This window comes from Phocoena phocoena, chromosome 10 (genome assembly GCF_963924675.1).
Source record: "Phocoena phocoena chromosome 10, mPhoPho1.1, whole genome shotgun sequence".
NCBI lineage: Eukaryota > Metazoa > Chordata > Mammalia > Artiodactyla > Phocoenidae > Phocoena > Phocoena phocoena.
The window spans coordinates 67070627-67087592 of record NC_089228.1 but is presented as its reverse complement, the minus strand read 5'-3'; the positions used below and the strand labels follow the sequence as shown (position 1 = coordinate 67087592).

General features: G+C 47.1%; 1 protein-coding gene across 1 annotated transcript in view; it reads right to left on the bottom strand.

Moving 5' to 3' along the window:
• Window positions 1-16966, bottom strand: part of PNPLA1 (patatin like phospholipase domain containing 1) — a 40656-nt gene that overhangs the window by 3666 nt on the left and 20024 nt on the right. The window contains exons 2-7 of the mRNA XM_065885953.1: window positions 13739-13971; window positions 12160-12225; window positions 11008-11217; window positions 10057-10117; window positions 2993-3562; window positions 115-193 (exon numbers count right to left, since the gene is read on the bottom strand). Of these exons, the coding sequence (XP_065742025.1) occupies window positions 115-193; window positions 2993-3562; window positions 10057-10117; window positions 11008-11217; window positions 12160-12225; window positions 13739-13971 (1219 nt within the window). The remainder of the gene's footprint in view (window positions 1-114; window positions 194-2992; window positions 3563-10056; window positions 10118-11007; window positions 11218-12159; window positions 12226-13738; window positions 13972-16966) is intronic.

The following is a 16966-nucleotide window of genomic DNA, read 5'->3' as shown; positions in this document are numbered from 1 at the left end:
CAGAAAAGTAACTCAGTGCTCCTTGGGCAGCTAAAGAGATGGAAAATATCACTCAGCTGGGCCCTCTCCCCTGACCAAAGGAAAGAACATGTTCCCAATTGAGGAGACAGTTACATTGCATAAGGCTTGCTCATGGTTTCCTTCACATTAGCCAGAGGCACAGTGTGTTTGGAATTTGAAGAAGCACAGGGAGCTACAGCCAAAAGTGAAAATATAGGAGACATGAGTGAGATGGGGTTGGGGAGGAGTACTTAGTCATTTTTGAAGTAACAATAGGAAGTAAGTGAAATGTTCAGAAACAGTAAAGAACTTTTACTCTCAAATTCTTGTATTTGGGACCAGAATCACGTTGTTGGATTTGACTGAGATCCAGGGCAGTGACATCTGCAGAAGGTCTGAAGCTGACCCTTGATATAATATTATCAGCAATTCCCTCATAAAAAGCAGCCAGGGCTTCCCTGGTGGCGCAGTGGTTGAGAGTCCGCCTGCCGATGTAGGGGACACGGGTTCGTGCCCCGGTCCGGGAGGATCCCACATGCCGCGGAGCGGCTGGGCCCGTGAGCCATGGCCGTTGAGCCTGCACGTCCGGAACCTGTGCTCTGCAACGGGAGAGGCCACAACAGTGAAAGGCCTACATACCGCAAAAAAAAAAAAAAAAAAAAAAAAAAAAAAAAAAAAAAAGCAGCCAGTTGTGTCAGGGAAAGTTTTCAAGAAAATCCCCCACAGGAGTCTAAACCTTCTAGCATCTGCTTTATGTAATGCTTTTGTCTTTTTTGCTGGAATAGGAAATACAAATCGTTTCATGACCATTGTTCTTAAGTAAGCTCTCTTTTCTTTTGTGTTTTTTTTTTTTTTTTTTTTTTTTTTTTTGGCTTGCGGGATCTTAGTTCCCCAACCAGGGATTGAACCTGGGCCCACGGCACTGAAAGCCTACGTGCTAACCACTGGACCACCAGGGAATTCCCTTAAGTAAGCTCTTTGCATGTTTCTGATGAGTAGGGGGATATATAACACATGAATATTAATATGTAATTATGTAATACATGTAAATAAAAATAATATAGAATAAATTAATAACTTCCTCTTCTGAACTTCTTTCATTTGGGGACCTGCCGGATATCCCTCACTCTCCCAAATCTATTTGTGGCTCCTTTGTTTATGGATCTTCCTGGGACTTTCTGCAGCACCTGCCGCCCCCAACAACAACATGGCCACTGCCAAACAACTGCTAACATGAACCCCTGGGGCTCCACTCTGCCCAATCCCTACAGGTGGCCTAGGGTGTCACTGCTGAGACCAGCTGGAGGCTCCAACAGAATCCTGAGCACTACCGACGCTCAGGGCCAGGCGATTCTTTGTTATAGGGGTTTGAGCATTGCAGGACGTTTAGCAGCATCCCTGGCCTCTCCCAACTAGACATTACCCACTTGGTGACAACCAAAAATGTCTCCAGATGTTGCCAAATGTCTCCTGGGGGGTAATATGGCCCGCAGTCACAAACCACTGGGCTATCCATACCCTCCGTCCACCCCCAATATGAGTAAGGAACGCCAGCTCTGGGTCCAGGAGTTCTCAGTCCCCTGAAGATGGCTGCCTTTAAGCACAGGTGCAATAAAATAAAATAAATGCATTTCATGTAACAGGGAAGAAGGCAGCAGGTGAAAGACTTTGAACAATTTTCTGACTCTTAATGTTCTGATAGTTTTGTCTCATTGTTAAAAGAATCAAAGTGAACCTATTCAAAAAAAGAAAGAAAGAAAGAAAAGAAAAGAAAAGAAACAAAAAAAAGACAAAGTGAACCTATTCCAGAGAAATGGGGGTCACTCCTGACTCAGGGCAGATCCACAAAGAAGACAACCTTGCTAATCTGTGCTACTGTTTATCGTAATAACTATGGAAGCTTGGCTGGTGGACCATGAGGACCCTACAACCTGGCTTCGGTCCATCATTTGGGCTCCTCTCCCTTGGTCCCCACGCAGACCACCCACAGTGGCCAAACAGGTATCCTCTTCATCCTGAATGTACCTTGCACTTTCCTTCTCTGCACCTGAGCCTCTGGAATAAACAAAATCTGAAATGTTCTTTCTACTCTGTCGTATCCCACAAACCACAATTGTCAAAATCTTGCCCACTTAAAATCCCTGTCACCTCCAAGAAGCCTTTCTTATCTCCCCAGAGAGATGTAATCTTATTCTCTATTAATACCCTCAACACTCTTTTTGTTAGTTATATAGTACTTAAGAATTCCTTTTGCGTTTTTGAGGTTGGTATCCATGCCATTCCCTCTGCAAAGAGCTGTTCATCTTTGCAGCCCCCAGCGGGGTGCTTCACCTGTAGTAAATAACCAGTTTTTAAAAATACTATTTACAATCCATAATGGACTAGTGCTTTTGTGAAATACAATATAAATGAATTAGTAGGAAAATGACCAAGCTCTTGGATGTCATAGCTCTACTGTATTGCTATAAACATTTCTAAATGCTTGCTCTCACTTTCTGTACTCATTTCATTGTGAACTAGTTAGTAACAAATAATTCAGGGACTGGCACTGGTCCACAGACCCCTTCTTGAGCAGCATTGCCCTGGCACAGCAGCTTTCACAATAAAAAAATCTACTAGAATAGCCGCTCTCAAATGTGGAGGGCTTGTAAAAAATGCAGACAGCTGGGTCCCACCCCTAGAATTTGTGGCTTAGTAGGTATGTGGTAGGGCCTGAGAATTTTCACTTCTAACAAGTTCTCAGGTGGTGCTATTGCTGCTAGTTGGGGAGCACACTTTGAGAATCACTGGACTAAAGAAGAAAAAAAACAAATGTCAAGTACACTGCCCTCTCGTGGTGGTCTGTCCTCATAGCAAGTAGAGCCGCTAAAGTTACGGGCTAACTTCACCAATGCATCCCTCTAAAGCAAATGTTATCAGCAACCATGTCGTTACACACTTGCCAACGGGCTCCAGACATGAGGAAGCTGTGAGAAGCCAGAAGGGTCCATACCTTGGGGCTGTTCTGGGCCCAGTTCCTCCACAGGTGGCTGTGCAGGTGATGCTGAAGAAGAACATTGGGGCAATGTTGGAGATGTGCCCACAGCGGAAGGCCCCAGGGACGTCCTGGATGACATAGATGACTGGGGGGGTGGGGATCTGAGTGGCGATCCAGTCAGTTGTACCTGCTGTGATGGTGATACGGGTGACAGCCCAGGTGTTGAGCTGGGGAGGAAGTGCACAGCTGGGAGTGATACAGGTGGCAAGTCAGTTGGAGAATGTGATGGTGATGAGGCCAGTGGCGATGCAGGTGGTGAAACAGGTGACTCCACAGGCCACTCACATGTGGATTCAAGTGTCTGCACAGGTGGGGACAGAGGTGGACCACGGCCACCTTTTCTTTCCCCTTTGGGAGCCCATTGTGTGTGAAGTTGTCTGGATTCTTCTGGACTGGCCCGCTCTGTTTGGAGGCTTGGTTGACAGTGTTCAGGGCACTCATTGCCAAGGGCGAGTTCTATCTGGCAGTACACTTCTACCCAGGGGAAAATCACTCTCTTGGAAGGAGAATTAAGGTAAGCAGCATCTAGGAAAAATAGTAGCATGGGGTCACAGGTGGCATTACTAACCCCTGGCATCAGCAGAGTATTTGCAAAAAATGGTTTCCCAAACTATTCTCATAAACAAGATTAGTGCTTTTCATTGTTTTTGTTCTGTTTTTGCTGCACTGCACAACTTGCAGGATCTCAGTTCCCCGATTAGGGATTGAACCCCAGCAGCGAAAGCCTAGAATTCTAACCACTAGGCCACCAGGGAACTCCTGGATTAGTGCTTTTCAATGGCCTTTCTTTACTTACTTGAATTTATATTGAATATCTGATTGTGTTTTTTTTTGCAGTACGCGGGCCTCTCACTGTTGTGGCCTCTCCCGTTGCGGAGCACAGGCTCCGGACGCGCAGGCTCAGTGACCATGGCTCACGGGCTCAGCCGCTCCGCGGCATGTGGGATCTTCCCGGACCGGGGCATGAACCCGTGTCCTCTGCAACGGCAGGCGGACTCTCAAACACTGCACCACCAGGGAAGCCTTCTGATTGTGTTTTGATCCACTTATTCAATGGATACTTATTGAGCATCTAATATGTGCCAGGCATTATACCAGGCACTGAGGAGTTGAAGGAGACAAAAATAGGCCTCTTGGAGCTTACAGTCTAGCCTGGGGGCAGGCACTAACCATGCCCATAACCTCAAGCTTTAACCAAGACAAGTGCTAGGAAGTGAAGAATGTGGTACTAGGAGAGACGGGAGCAGGAAGGGCTTCCCAGAGGGAGTGACGTTTGAGCTGAGACGTGACAGGGGAGGGGTCCAGGGGGTGGTCAGGGTGGGATGAGGAGGAGCATTCCAGGCAGAGCGAACAGCACACACAAGGGTCACAGGTTCGGGGGAGCAGCAAGAAGCCAAGGCCCTGGGAGGTCAGTGTAGGTGGAAGAGGGGTGGGCATACTTGTGATGGGACATGGGGCTAAGGAGACCACAGGGGCCAGACCATGCAAGGGCTTACAGGCGGCATCAAAGACCCTTGGTTTGGGCTTCCCTGGTGGCGCAGTGGTTGAGAGTCCGCCTGCCGATGCAGGGGACACGGGTTTGTGCCCCGGTCCGGGAAGATCCCGCATGCTGCGGAGCGCCTGGGCCCATGAGCCATGGCCACTGAGCCTGCGCGTCCGGAGCCTGTGCTCCTCAGTGGGAGAGGAAAAAAAAAAAAACTTCTCCTTTTCAGAAGACACTGTTAAGGAGTTGAAAAGAGAAATCACAGACTGGGGGAAAATATTTGCAAGTCATATTTCTGATAAAGGGCATTTATCTAGAATACATAAAAGCTCTTAATAAGAAAACAAACAATTCCATTTTTTAAATGGGCAAAAGATGGGAATTCCCTGGCAGTCCAGTGGTTAGCACTCTATGCTTTCATTGCTGAGGAACCAGGTTCTATCCCTGGTTGGGGAACTAAGATCCCACAAGCTCCCATAAGCTGTGTGCGGTGCAGCCAAAAAAATAAAAATAAAAAATAAAAATAAATGGGCAAAAGAGTCAATTGAAAGGGCTCCCAATGGCCAAAGGTGGAACACTTTGAGTAAGAAAATAAATAAAGTAGGACTGAGTAATAACCCACAGTATAAAATAAGTATCAACGAGTCCATACTAATATAAACAAATGATTGAATAGGTAAACAAACGATTGACTAGGCGGAGAAAGAGACACATCTCTCATGATGAAGAATTCCCAATAATTTCTGTAGATACTCGGCCCTTAAGGAAGTGGAGAATAACTCCCTACTTCTTAGTGACTTCCTTCCAAAGAGCACAGTATGGAAAGGAAGAGTAGATTTACAGTGGAAAAACCCGACAAACACCACCTCACAGCATGTACCCTTGATACAACGTGATGAGAATGGCACTTTGCCTCTGTGGTCTTTCCCCCGCAAACCCACAACCCCAGTCTAATCATGAGAAAAACACCAAGCAAATCCCAACCGAGGGACATTCTACAAACTATCTGGCCAGTAGGTCATTAAAAACAAGGAGAGTCTGAGCAACTGTGACAGACAAGAGGAGCCTAAGGAGACAGCACAACTAAATGTGATGAGGGATCCTGAATGGGATCCTGGGTCAGAAGAAGGACATTAGGTAAAAACTAAGGCAATCTGAATAAAGTATGGACTTTAGTTCATAACGATTTATCAACATTGGTTCACTAATTGTAAACAATATACCATACTATGCACCAAATGATTTGTGTACCATGCTATAACATCTAACAAGTGTGAGACCTAAAACAATAGGGAAACCTAGATGTGGAGTCTATGGAAACTCTCTGTACTATTTTCACAGTTTTTCTGTAAATCTAAAATGATTCTAAAAAATAAAGCCTATTCAAGGTCTAGGGGAAAATGGGCAAAAGAGTTGAACAGACACTTCACCAAAGAATATATTTGAACAACTAATAAGCCAAGGAAAAGATGCTCAGCATCATTAGTCATTAGGGAAATGCAAATTAAAACCACAATAAGATACTACCACATACCTATTAGAATGGCTAATATTAAAAAGACTGACCATACCAAGTGTTGGTGAGAATGTGGGGAAACTGGAATTCTCATTCACTATTGGGAATGTAAAATGGTACAACCACTCTAGAAAACAATTTGGTAACTTCTTAAAAAGTTAGACATACATTCTGGGTATGTTTCTCAGTACGTACATATCTGAAAGTATTGAAAATAGGATCTCGAAGAGATATCTGCACACCCATGTTCATTGCTGTATTATTCTCAATAGCGAAGAGGTGGAAGCAACCCAAATGTCCACTGACGAATGAATAGATAAAGAAAATCTGCTCTATATACACGATGGAATATTATTTAGCCTTAAGGAAGGAAATCCCGTCAGATGTTACAACATGCATGAATCTTGAGGACATTATACATGAAATAAACCAGTCACAAAAAGACAAATACTGTTATGATTCCACTTACATGAGGTACCTAAAGTATTCAAACTCATAGAAATAGAATGGTGGTTGCCAGGGTCTAGGGGGTGGCAGAAAAGGAGAGTTGGTTAATGGGTGTAGAGTTTCATTTTTGCAAGATGGAAAAGTTCAGGAGATTGGTTGCACACCAGTGTATGTTTAACACTACTGAATTGTACACTTAAAATGGCTAAGATGGTAACTTTTATATTATGTGTGTTTTACTACAATTAAATACATTACATTTTATATTAAAATATTATATGTTATACATATATTTGTAGACATATACACATTACATAATAAACATGCATCCACCATATGATCGGGTCATTCCATTCCTGGGTATTTACCCAAGAGAAATGAAAGCATTTGTCCATACAGAAATTCATGCATGAATGTACATAGCAGCTTTATTCATAACAGCCCCGAATTGGATACAACTAAAATGCCCATTAACAGGTGAATGGATAAATGAACTGTGGTATATACATTCATACAGTGGATTGGAACGCAAAAAGGAATGAACTATTTATACCATGCAATGACATGGGTGAATCTCAGGATAATTATGCTGAGTGAAAGAATGCAGACAAAAAAGAGTTCATACTATAAGAGTTCATCTATCAAAAACTCTAAAAATGAAAATTAATCTATAATGACAGAAAGACATCAGGGTTTGCTTGGGGATGATGGGATGAGGGAAGGTGGGAGGGATCCCAAAGGGGCATGAGGAAACTTCAGGCATGATGGATTGTTCCCTATCTTGATTGTCGTGCTGGTTTCGCAGGTGTGTGTGTCTGTGTCTGTGTGTCTGTGTCTGTGTCAAAACTCACCCAATTGTGAGTGAGAGGAATGGAGGGAGGAAGGTCAGTTTGGCCGGGCATGGCTGGATATGGGATGGATATTTCAGACATGGCATCCTCTGAGCTCCAACCTCACCATGTACATGTGTCTGTGTGGGGAATGTGGATTTTCAAGGATGCCAGCAAGCAGTGTCCTTCCCTTTGGTAGAAGGCTGCTGTTAGGGGAGGCCAAGAGTGGAGAGGGAGGCTCACCTGGTGGCAGGAAAACTAGGTAGATGTGAACCCTTAGGAGGGAGGAGAAAGAGGATGCTAGGATGTGAGCTGAGGGTGACACCTTGCACCCTTGCACACCTTGCAGGTGTGGCTTCCTACCTGAGCTGACCCCCTTTCAGAAAGCAGGCAGGAGGCTGGAGCAGACTTCCGTTTTCCGTTCCCAGATAGTAGGTGGGGATTTCTCAGGCTATGTCAGTATTTCCTGCTTGCATCTGGTGCCGGGAGAAAACTCCAGGCCCACCAAACCCAAGAGGATTTAGGTGCTGGAGCTGAAACTTGCACTGAGAAAGCCACGCACACATTTGCAAATTGGGAGAGGAAGCAAAAACAGCTGGCAGCCAGCACGAGTTTTTTTCTCCCTTATGAGTTGTGTCTGTTCCTACTTGGAGTGATTCCAGGGCCATTGGGAAAAAACCTGCCATCCTCCATATACTGCCCCAATTCAGGAGTGGATGCCTGCAATGCTACTATTAGAGTTTCATCCTTGGGTTTAAGACTGCCGTTCATACCTGTGAAAATGTCCACACCAGCTAAGGGTGGAAGCGGGGAGGGTGAGAGGGTAAGGGGCTACTGAGAGATGGGGGAGACTAGAGATGCTTAACAGCCCACTTTGTAAGTCTTCCCAGGGCTTGCCCTGAGAGGAAGAGAAAGGAAAAGTTCTAGGCGAGAGACAGGTATGGAGGCAGCCAGGTAGCCAGGATGCAATCTGAGGTGTAGCGGGATTTCCTGGGGCAGGCAATTGGTGTCTGCTCCGAGATCCAAGAACCAAATCAGGGGCTCCCCAAACCTCAAGCCCTCGATATACACCATCACTGAGGAAAGAATGGAGGGGATCCCCACCTGGGGCAGAAAGGACCACAGGCCCTAGCCAGACCCTCCTATTCCCTAAGCTCTGTAGGTGAGACCTCATCTCCACCGCCACCACCCCCCTCAGGTCGTCCTCCTTTTGGACACTGGGGGCTCGGCTTCACAGCTGTCACCTGTGAAAATGTGGAAGATGGGGCAGTTGTCAGAGGACAGTCAGGGTTAGGAAAAGTCTGTCTGCAGAGAGGTCAGAGGGGGCAGTGGACTGGATTGACCGTGGCTAGGAATAAAACTCAGAGGTAGGTTCCACCATCAGCCACCTTGTACAGATGAGAAAACAGGTCCCAGGAGATGAATTACTTGCTCAAGGTCACATAGTTGGTGTGTCTAAAACCAGGATCTAAACCCTTTTTACAGATTTGGAACTAAGACTCAGAGAGGGAGAGTGATTTCCTGGAGCTCACACAGCTTGGGGGATGGGGATCCTGGCCCAGGGCTACTTGCCTCCAGAGCCACATTCTCTCCATCCTGTTCTCCTGCTCCCTACCCCACTAGTCGGGAGAATGGACCCAGGAGAAAGTAAAGAGTTAGGACAGCGGAGCTTAGGAAAGCAGGAAGCAATTATTTGGCCGCACCACGCAGCATGCAGGATCTTAGTTCCTCAACCAGGGATTGAACCTGCACCCCCTGCAGTGGAAGCATGGAGTCTTAATTGCTGGACTGCCAGGGAAGTCCCAGCAGGAAGCAATTTTGAAGAAAAAAAGTGTACATCTCCTACGAGAAAAACCTCATTCCACCCCTTAATCTCACTCTTTAAGTATATTTTTTAAACTACATACACAAAAAGTTCACCACAGCATTGTTTATAATAGTGAACATTTGGAAACCCAAGAATGATCAAAGTATTCTGTACAACTGTGATGGAATATTATACAGGTGCCAAAAAGCCAGTTACAAAGACCATATGGCAACGTGGAAAAAAATTTATTATATAACATTAAGTAAACCCTTTGATCCAGAAATCCCCTTTTTCTGGAAATATGCTCTATGGAATTAATTCTAAATACAGAAAAGCATTTTTTCTTTCCTTTTAACAAAGATGTTTGCATGGCCTTCATGGAGTTAGCGTGTGTAGTGTATGCCTTTGGAATCTTCCTCCCACCCAGATAATACACAGAGGATACACAGGGGTGGAACCATGCTTTCCAAACCAACTTAGGGCAAGGGCTCTTCTCTCTCATTTGTTGATCAATACGTCACTCAAAAGTCTCACACAAACATAAACTAGTCACATCTAGTTCTACATTAACAATACTGTTTCATTGGAAAGAGAATAAAATGCAAGAAAATGTAATGATATGAGAATGGAATGCTCCAGGGAGATATGAGCTATGTATTTCCTAAGCATAGTTTTTAAATTCAGAAATACGTTTGTACAAAAGCCCTAGACACTGTCCCATCAGTTAACCTAAAGCCCCTTTTCCACAGTGGTCCTAATTTCTGGCCACAGTAACATCTGGACAATGAAGGCTGTCAGGTCCCTGTGCCCATTTCCAGCTTTCCTGGGTGAAGAGCACCCCACAAACTGGGGGGAAATGCTCCTCTATCCAGCCCTTCTACTTCCTGTCTTTGCCCCACTTTCCTCCTCTTCCTCGGGGCACCACATAGTACTTACTCAGCCGCCTCAAGTACGAAACAGCATCTTCATACCCTCTGTAGTAATAATTGTGCAGGATCTGCAAGGAGGGGCACCAGGAAAATAACTAAGGCTGTAGCAACAGAGAGACCCATAGTCCCCTCTTCCAAAGCAGTTGCTTTCATTGCTCTTAAGCTTTATATGATGAGCTTTTCAAAATGTGCCCATCCTTCAGTACCTGCTAAGAACAGCTGGTCATCAGCTTTCCCTGGGCCGGAGAGGGTGCGATGTTTATAGTAGAACCAGAGAAGGTGCATTTGGACAGTATAAAGAGCAGCATTTGGAGACTGGACGCAAATCCCAGTGCTGCCACTTACTGGCTGGGTGGCTGGGTGAATGTAACCTCTCACAGCCTCAGTTTCTTCACTTGTAAAATGGGAATAAAACAGTATCTATCACAGAGGATGCTGGAGGATTACACCAGATATTGCCCACAATGCCTTTTCTGTAAAAGGCCAAACAGTAAATATTTGGGGCTTTGTAGGCCACATATAGTCTCTGTCACTTCTTCTTCTTCTTGTTTTTTTTTTTTTTTTTTTTTTTTTTTAAACAATGCTTTAAAAATAGAAAGTCCATTCTTAGCTCACAGGCTGTATAAAAACAAGTCATATGCTGGATTTGGCCCCTGGGCCATAGCTTGTTGAACCCACATTGTATGTCAAAATGGGAGAGTTCAGCCAACATTGCTATCAGTGGTTCTGAGATCATCTCATTTTACAGGGGAGAAAACTGAGGTTGGGAGCACTTAGGGCCCTTGTTCAAGGTCACATACCCAGCTGGCAGCAAGGCCGGGATACAGCTTTAGGAGGAAGTTTAAGGGATCATTTGAGATGGACTGAATGGGCCTCATTGGCTCCCCCATCCCACTCCAGACCCCATCACCCTTTCCGGCTCTCCTTGCCCACCCCCCAGGTCCCTCCTGTCTCTTACCACCAGGTCTGGGGGGAACAGGGCATGGGTCATCCTGGTGATGTTCTCCAGGGAGAACTGGAAAGAGCAGTTGAACATGAGGAAGTCACAGAAGATGGCGGGGCAGTCCCGCGGGCAGATGTCCTGCTGACCACTGAAGGTGGAGATGGTGATGGAGTCCGTCCAGAAGGAGCAGGGCTGCATGCCCGAGAAGGCCCCGTCGATGTACCGCTGCAGGGCGGAGGGGGGAGGCAGAGTGAGAAATGCTCATCTGGGGTCATAGGTCCTCTCCCCCACTCAGGGAGAGCAAAGAAATGGGTCCCTTGGGAGAAGCTTTGACGCCAAGGTCCGGGGGCATCCATACCCTGGATGAAGCAGGAACGAATGCTTCCCTGTCACGTTACCCCTTGTGGAGTCCCTCAACAGCTGAGGGCAGGGCCGGGGAAAGGAGCTCATCCACAGGGCCTTTTGAGAAGGTGCACATGTGGTGGGTCTGAGCAGGTTGTGAAATAGCCCTCCTCCAGACTGCCCTGGGTCCAAGCTGCCTCCCTCTGTTGAGGTCAGACACCCTCAACACCCTCCAGAGCACCCCTGACCACCCTGTGTCCACCCTCAAGTCCCTTCCCCTCTTGGGGCTTCTGTTTCCTCAGCTGTGAACAAAGGATCACAGATACTGAGGCTCTAACCCTCTGGGTGCCTGCGAATTAAATGAATGACATGCAATACAGGGGTCCATCTACTAGCTGATTCGTAATCTCTGGATCTCATTTCCTCTCTACATAAAATGAGGAGAGGGCACGGGTTAACTCTTCCTACTCAGAGTGCTGTCCGTGGACCAGCAGCACTGGCGTCAGCTGAAGTTGCAGGTACAGGGTCTCAGACCTACCGGATTTTCCTACTGGGGAAATCTGGCAAACCTGTGGAAACTTGACTTGTTGGGTTCAGTAATGTGTTGGTGAGTCCAGAGAGAAGCCCAACTTAGGGGGAAAAGTTCTTCTTAAAGCCCCAGCAATCTATCTACGCTGGGAATTCTGAGTAGGAAACCACAAGGACCTTTTCAATTCTTGGTCTTCCCACTGAATTCTGAGACCATTCCTCCCAAATGTGGGTCACAGGGGCCCTGAGGCACCCCTGGATCCCAGCTCACCCGCCCTCCCACACTGAGGTACTTACCACACCGCGGTAAGTTGGAGGAATGAGGCCGCAGTACACAGGGACAAAGCAGCTGCAGTACAGGGCCTGTGGGGGAGAAGACAGGGTTGAGATGCCCAAGGCCTGGGGGCTGGGTGGGGAGGGATCACCTGCGGGCATCTGGGACACCGTCAGCCTGGCCCTTCTTAAACCCAAGGTGGAGTCACTGCCCTGGGAAGTGGAGCCCCAGGTTCAGCTCCTGGCTGGATCCTTGGTAACCTACTTGGTCAGGCTGGGCCAGATGTCTCAGTTTTAAAGGGAGAGAGTGGCCTCAATGATCTGCAGGGCTCCTTCTAGCACCAAATTTCCATGAATCCAATGGGATTCAAAAACCATTAATGTGTGTCTGGCCTGGGCTTGGAATCAAAGGAGGGTGAGATGCCCACCCTTGGGAATGCTCAGAGGGGGACCAAGCAATTAGGTGACAGTACATGGGGTGACAGGTGCTGTGATGGAGGTAAGCATGGGCATCGTGGTCCCAAAGAAGAAGCACCCAACCCAGGGGTTGCAAGGCAGGCAGGTGATGAAGAAAAGTTCCCTGGCAGGAGTGACTGGAGTCTCACCAAGCAGGTGAAGTGGGGTGGGAAGGAGGGAAGGGCATCCGGCACGAGGCAGGAGGCACGGCAGATACAGACACAGAGGCCTGCTTTGTGTGATTTGCTCTGGTTGGCATGGGTAAGAGTGGGAGGTGGTGGGAGAGGGCTGGGGAGAGAAAAGTCTTGAAGAACTGGGTGCTAATAAACCCAGGGGACATGAGGTAGCTGGAGGAGGTATCCATGTCCCTGCCCATTCATCCCCAACCCCCAGGGTCAAGGCCATGCCAGTGTGGGGATGTGAGGATGGGTGGCGAGGGTCTTGTATTCAGAGGAGGGGAGGGGATTGGAAATATGGGTGGAGGGTCATGCAGCTCAACTCTCGCCCTGAAAGAAAATTGGACATAACCACAGCACTCTCCAGCAATAATAAGTCATAACTAAAATGTATATTAGTGAGCTTAGAACAATGCACTGTCAGAATCCCCTTTCCTAAGTGTTAACCCATTTAGTGATAACACAGTCCTTTTTATCAAGGACCAGTGGAAGAGAGGGGGCGGAGGGAAGCTGTTCCCACAAACTGGGAGAAATTTAGTGGGGAAACACTGAAGTCCAGGCCCTAGAGGAGCCATGGGACCTCTGTTGGTAATACAAACGGGCCTCTGAGAAGCTGCAGGATTAGAGCAGAGGGCAAGACAGAGGCAAAAGGAGGCAGACTCTGAGTGCTGAAATGTAGGATGGTGAGCATGTCTGATTAGTTTTTGGCTTCTCTGTGTCCATCTTGTCTAACAGCGTGCCTGACACAGAGGGATAGATGCCAGGAGGGTGAAGGGAGGGAAAAACTAGGGGGGCAGAAAGCAGAAGGAAGGAAGTGAGGCAGACAAGTGGACCATCCCAGGGGCCTGTCAAGAGAAGCAGGGCCAGCCTCTCCTTTCCTGTCCCAACTCCCTGGGCTCTGCCCCCACTCCCTGGCCCCGCCCTATCCCTAGCCCCGCCCCCACCCTTATTCCCAGGTCCCGCCCCCTTGCCTCGATGAGCTCTTCTTTGGATGTGTATTCTGAAACCACAACACTCTCTCCATCCGTGAAGCGGGTGAGGCTCACGTGGAGCTTCCCTGTGGCGACCTTGTAGGAGTCCTCAGGCAGGACCCGGTACAGAAACTGCCTCATCATCTGCACCATCTTACAGGACGGGGACAAGGGCCCCAAGAAGAATTTCTTCACCTCGGCCACACCCACACTGAGGACTCGGAGGTACTCATCTGTGGAGGAAGCAGAGAGGAGTGGGAGCTTAGCGGTCCCCGTGGCAAAAAGAGGTCAAGGGCGATTTCGCCATCTCATCCTGCATCCAACAAATGGGGAAACCTATAATTCTGACGCAGGGAAGGTCTCAGGCATCAACCTGTCATTCTGCACACAAGGAAAGCAAGGCACGGAGGAATGAAGTCACTGGCTCCAGAGAGTCCACAGCTAGTCAGGCGTCCTGACTCCTTCCTACTGAGGGCAGAGGACCACTTTTCTACCCCAGATAGCTTTCCCTATCACCATGCCTGAAGTCCACCACCAGACTGCATTCTTTCGAGTCTTAGAGGCTTTTGGCCCCATATGAGATTCCCATTAAATACGGCTGAAAGCCTTCACCAAGTGACACCCTGGGATGCTTGCTTAGTGCTGGCAAAGTCTGTGGGGCTGCTGACTTTGAGGCAGGGGAATTACAGGGAGGGGTGAACTTGGTCTTGAAGCCATTGCATCATCTTCCTTTTATGGCCCCTGGTACAGGCCTGAGAGGGAGAAGGCCCTAAATTACAGACCCAAGGCTGTGCTGCAGGGGTTCCCAGGAGGGCGAGATGAACCTTCTGTCTCCTTCTGAGAGGAGCACAGCCTGGGCACATGAGGGCCTACACGTGCCAGATGGGGCTTGGAGGGCAGATGCGTTGTCCAGGGGCTGGCAGAGGAAGGTGTAACCCACCTGCCCCCCACATTCCCCAGAATTCTACCAGGGAAGTTAGAGTTGTAAGCTAAATAAGAAGTGCTATCACAGCAATACTGAGGTAGGTATTTCTACCCTCATCTTACTGATCAGGAAACTAAGGTTCTGAGAGCTAGTATAAGTTGCCCAAGGTCAACCATCTAGTAAGTGTACAAAGTGGGATTTTAACCTAGAGTGTGTGACCCCGGAACCCATACTCCTTCTGTTACAGTACGCTAAAAGCTTTCAGAGCTGGGACTGTACCTGCCTCTGGCCAATTGCTGCTAATTTCTACCTTGTGCAAACCCACTGGGAAAATCAGGAGCAGAAATAGCTCTGAAAAGAACCGCTAATTTTTTAAACAAATATTTAATTGTAAAACATCATATACAGAAGAACTTTCTTACAATTAGTGTCATGCAGTGAGAGCTACCTGGGAAGTTGTGCAGTCATGAACCCTTTGCCACTGGAGGTAACCAAGCAGAGGTAGGACAAGTACCTCGGTCAAAGAACTTATCAAAGGGATTCCTGCATGGGTGGTAAGGGCTAAGATTCCTTCCAACCCTGAGATTCTGGGATTCTCATGGGCACCTGACAATAAATCTGAGAAGCCATCACAGTGCACGTTACTTTCCTGTTTACAAATAGAGCATCTGAAGCACAGAACTGTTTAAGTGATTTGCCCAAGGTCACACACAGCAATCTGGGGACAAACCAAAGCTAGGGAGGCTCTACTCCTTTTGCATTTTACCATTTACAGATTATTCCTCATTAATCCGGGGAGCGGGTAGGATAAGGAACTTTAGTATCATTTTATAGATGTAGAAGCTGAGGCAGAGAAAAGCTAAGTGTCCTACCCGAGGTCAGACAGCCAGGCAGTATTTGTTCTGACTCCAGACTCCACCTTCTTTCCCTGAGGGTTGGACTGATCCCAGAGGCTGAGCAGCCTGGGTTGCCATGGTGACGGCTTTTTCTCTCCAACATTCAGAATCACAACTGCCTCTGTGTAGTAGAGGCAGTAGACCTGATCAACACGGCATCTTAGCCATCACTCCCCTACAGGGGAGGGTGCTCCTGGCTAGCGGGGAAGGCCCTACAGTTTTAGCAAGGCTAGCTTTACCAAGTACCAACTTGTACAAACTGTTTTGCCTCAAGGGAGGGAGGCAGCCAACCCCCCCCCCACCCCCGTAGGTTATGAAGCAACTGAGCGTTTTGATACCAAGGTGTTGGGTCATTGAGCTCTTGCCCGCAAGACCAGTCAGGATGGGGAGTGGAAACAGGGTGGGGACTCGCTGTTTTGGAAATTCTTAATGAGCAGCTTGAAGTGGCCTCACAAGGGTTGGTGGCCTTTCCCACAATGCCTCAGAGCCAGGAGCACCTGATTCAGCTTGCCCGTACACTCCTGGACTCCCAGCAGGAGGCGCTTGCTGGGACCACTGGAAGGAAATTTGTTCTCATTGTACAAGAAATACATGTTCATTGTGGAAAAAAAAATTTTTTTTAATGCAGATAAGCTAAAAGAAAAAAATTTTAATGTCTTAGAATCCCTCCACCTAGAGATTAACATTTGGTATATGTCTTCCTAGATTATATATTTTATATTTATTCTTACTTATAAGAATACTTACATGGAGTCATACTGTATACACTATTTTGTAACTTGCTTTTTACACCTAATAAATCATGTCTTTCCACATCAATAAGTAACCACTTATAACCCAATTTATGGGCAGTATGGACAGCTATTGTAAGGTTATACCATTATTTATTGAGCAGGTCCCCAACAGGGTTGGCTATTTAGTTTCCTTGCTTTTCTAAACAACGCTGCAATGAATAGTCTCTTGCTAAATTCTTTTTCTGTGTCCTTAATTACTTTCTGTAGGATAAATTCCTGGAGGTGGGAATGTTAGGTCAAAGGCATGCATATTTAGTCTTATAAAACTTACTTAAATCATTGCTTTTGTATATTATCCACTTACAGTCAACTCTCAGCTATATAGGGATGGTAGCGGGTGACAGGGACAAAGCAGTGGCCAAGATAACACAGACATCTCCTATATACTTACATCTGAAAAATGGTGCTATCTGGAAATTAGCAAGGTAGACAGGGAGGAAGGGGGTGGGAGATTGCCTGATTTCTCCCACTCAGGTGCCCAGTTTAGTATTCTTCCCTGCTGCTCACCGGGGCTGTGTACCAAAGGATGGCTTTACCTCTGTCTCTCCTTGCTTCTCCTCAGGTGTCTCTCTGTGCATCTCTGTCTTCAGAGTCTCTATCTCTTTCTCTCTCT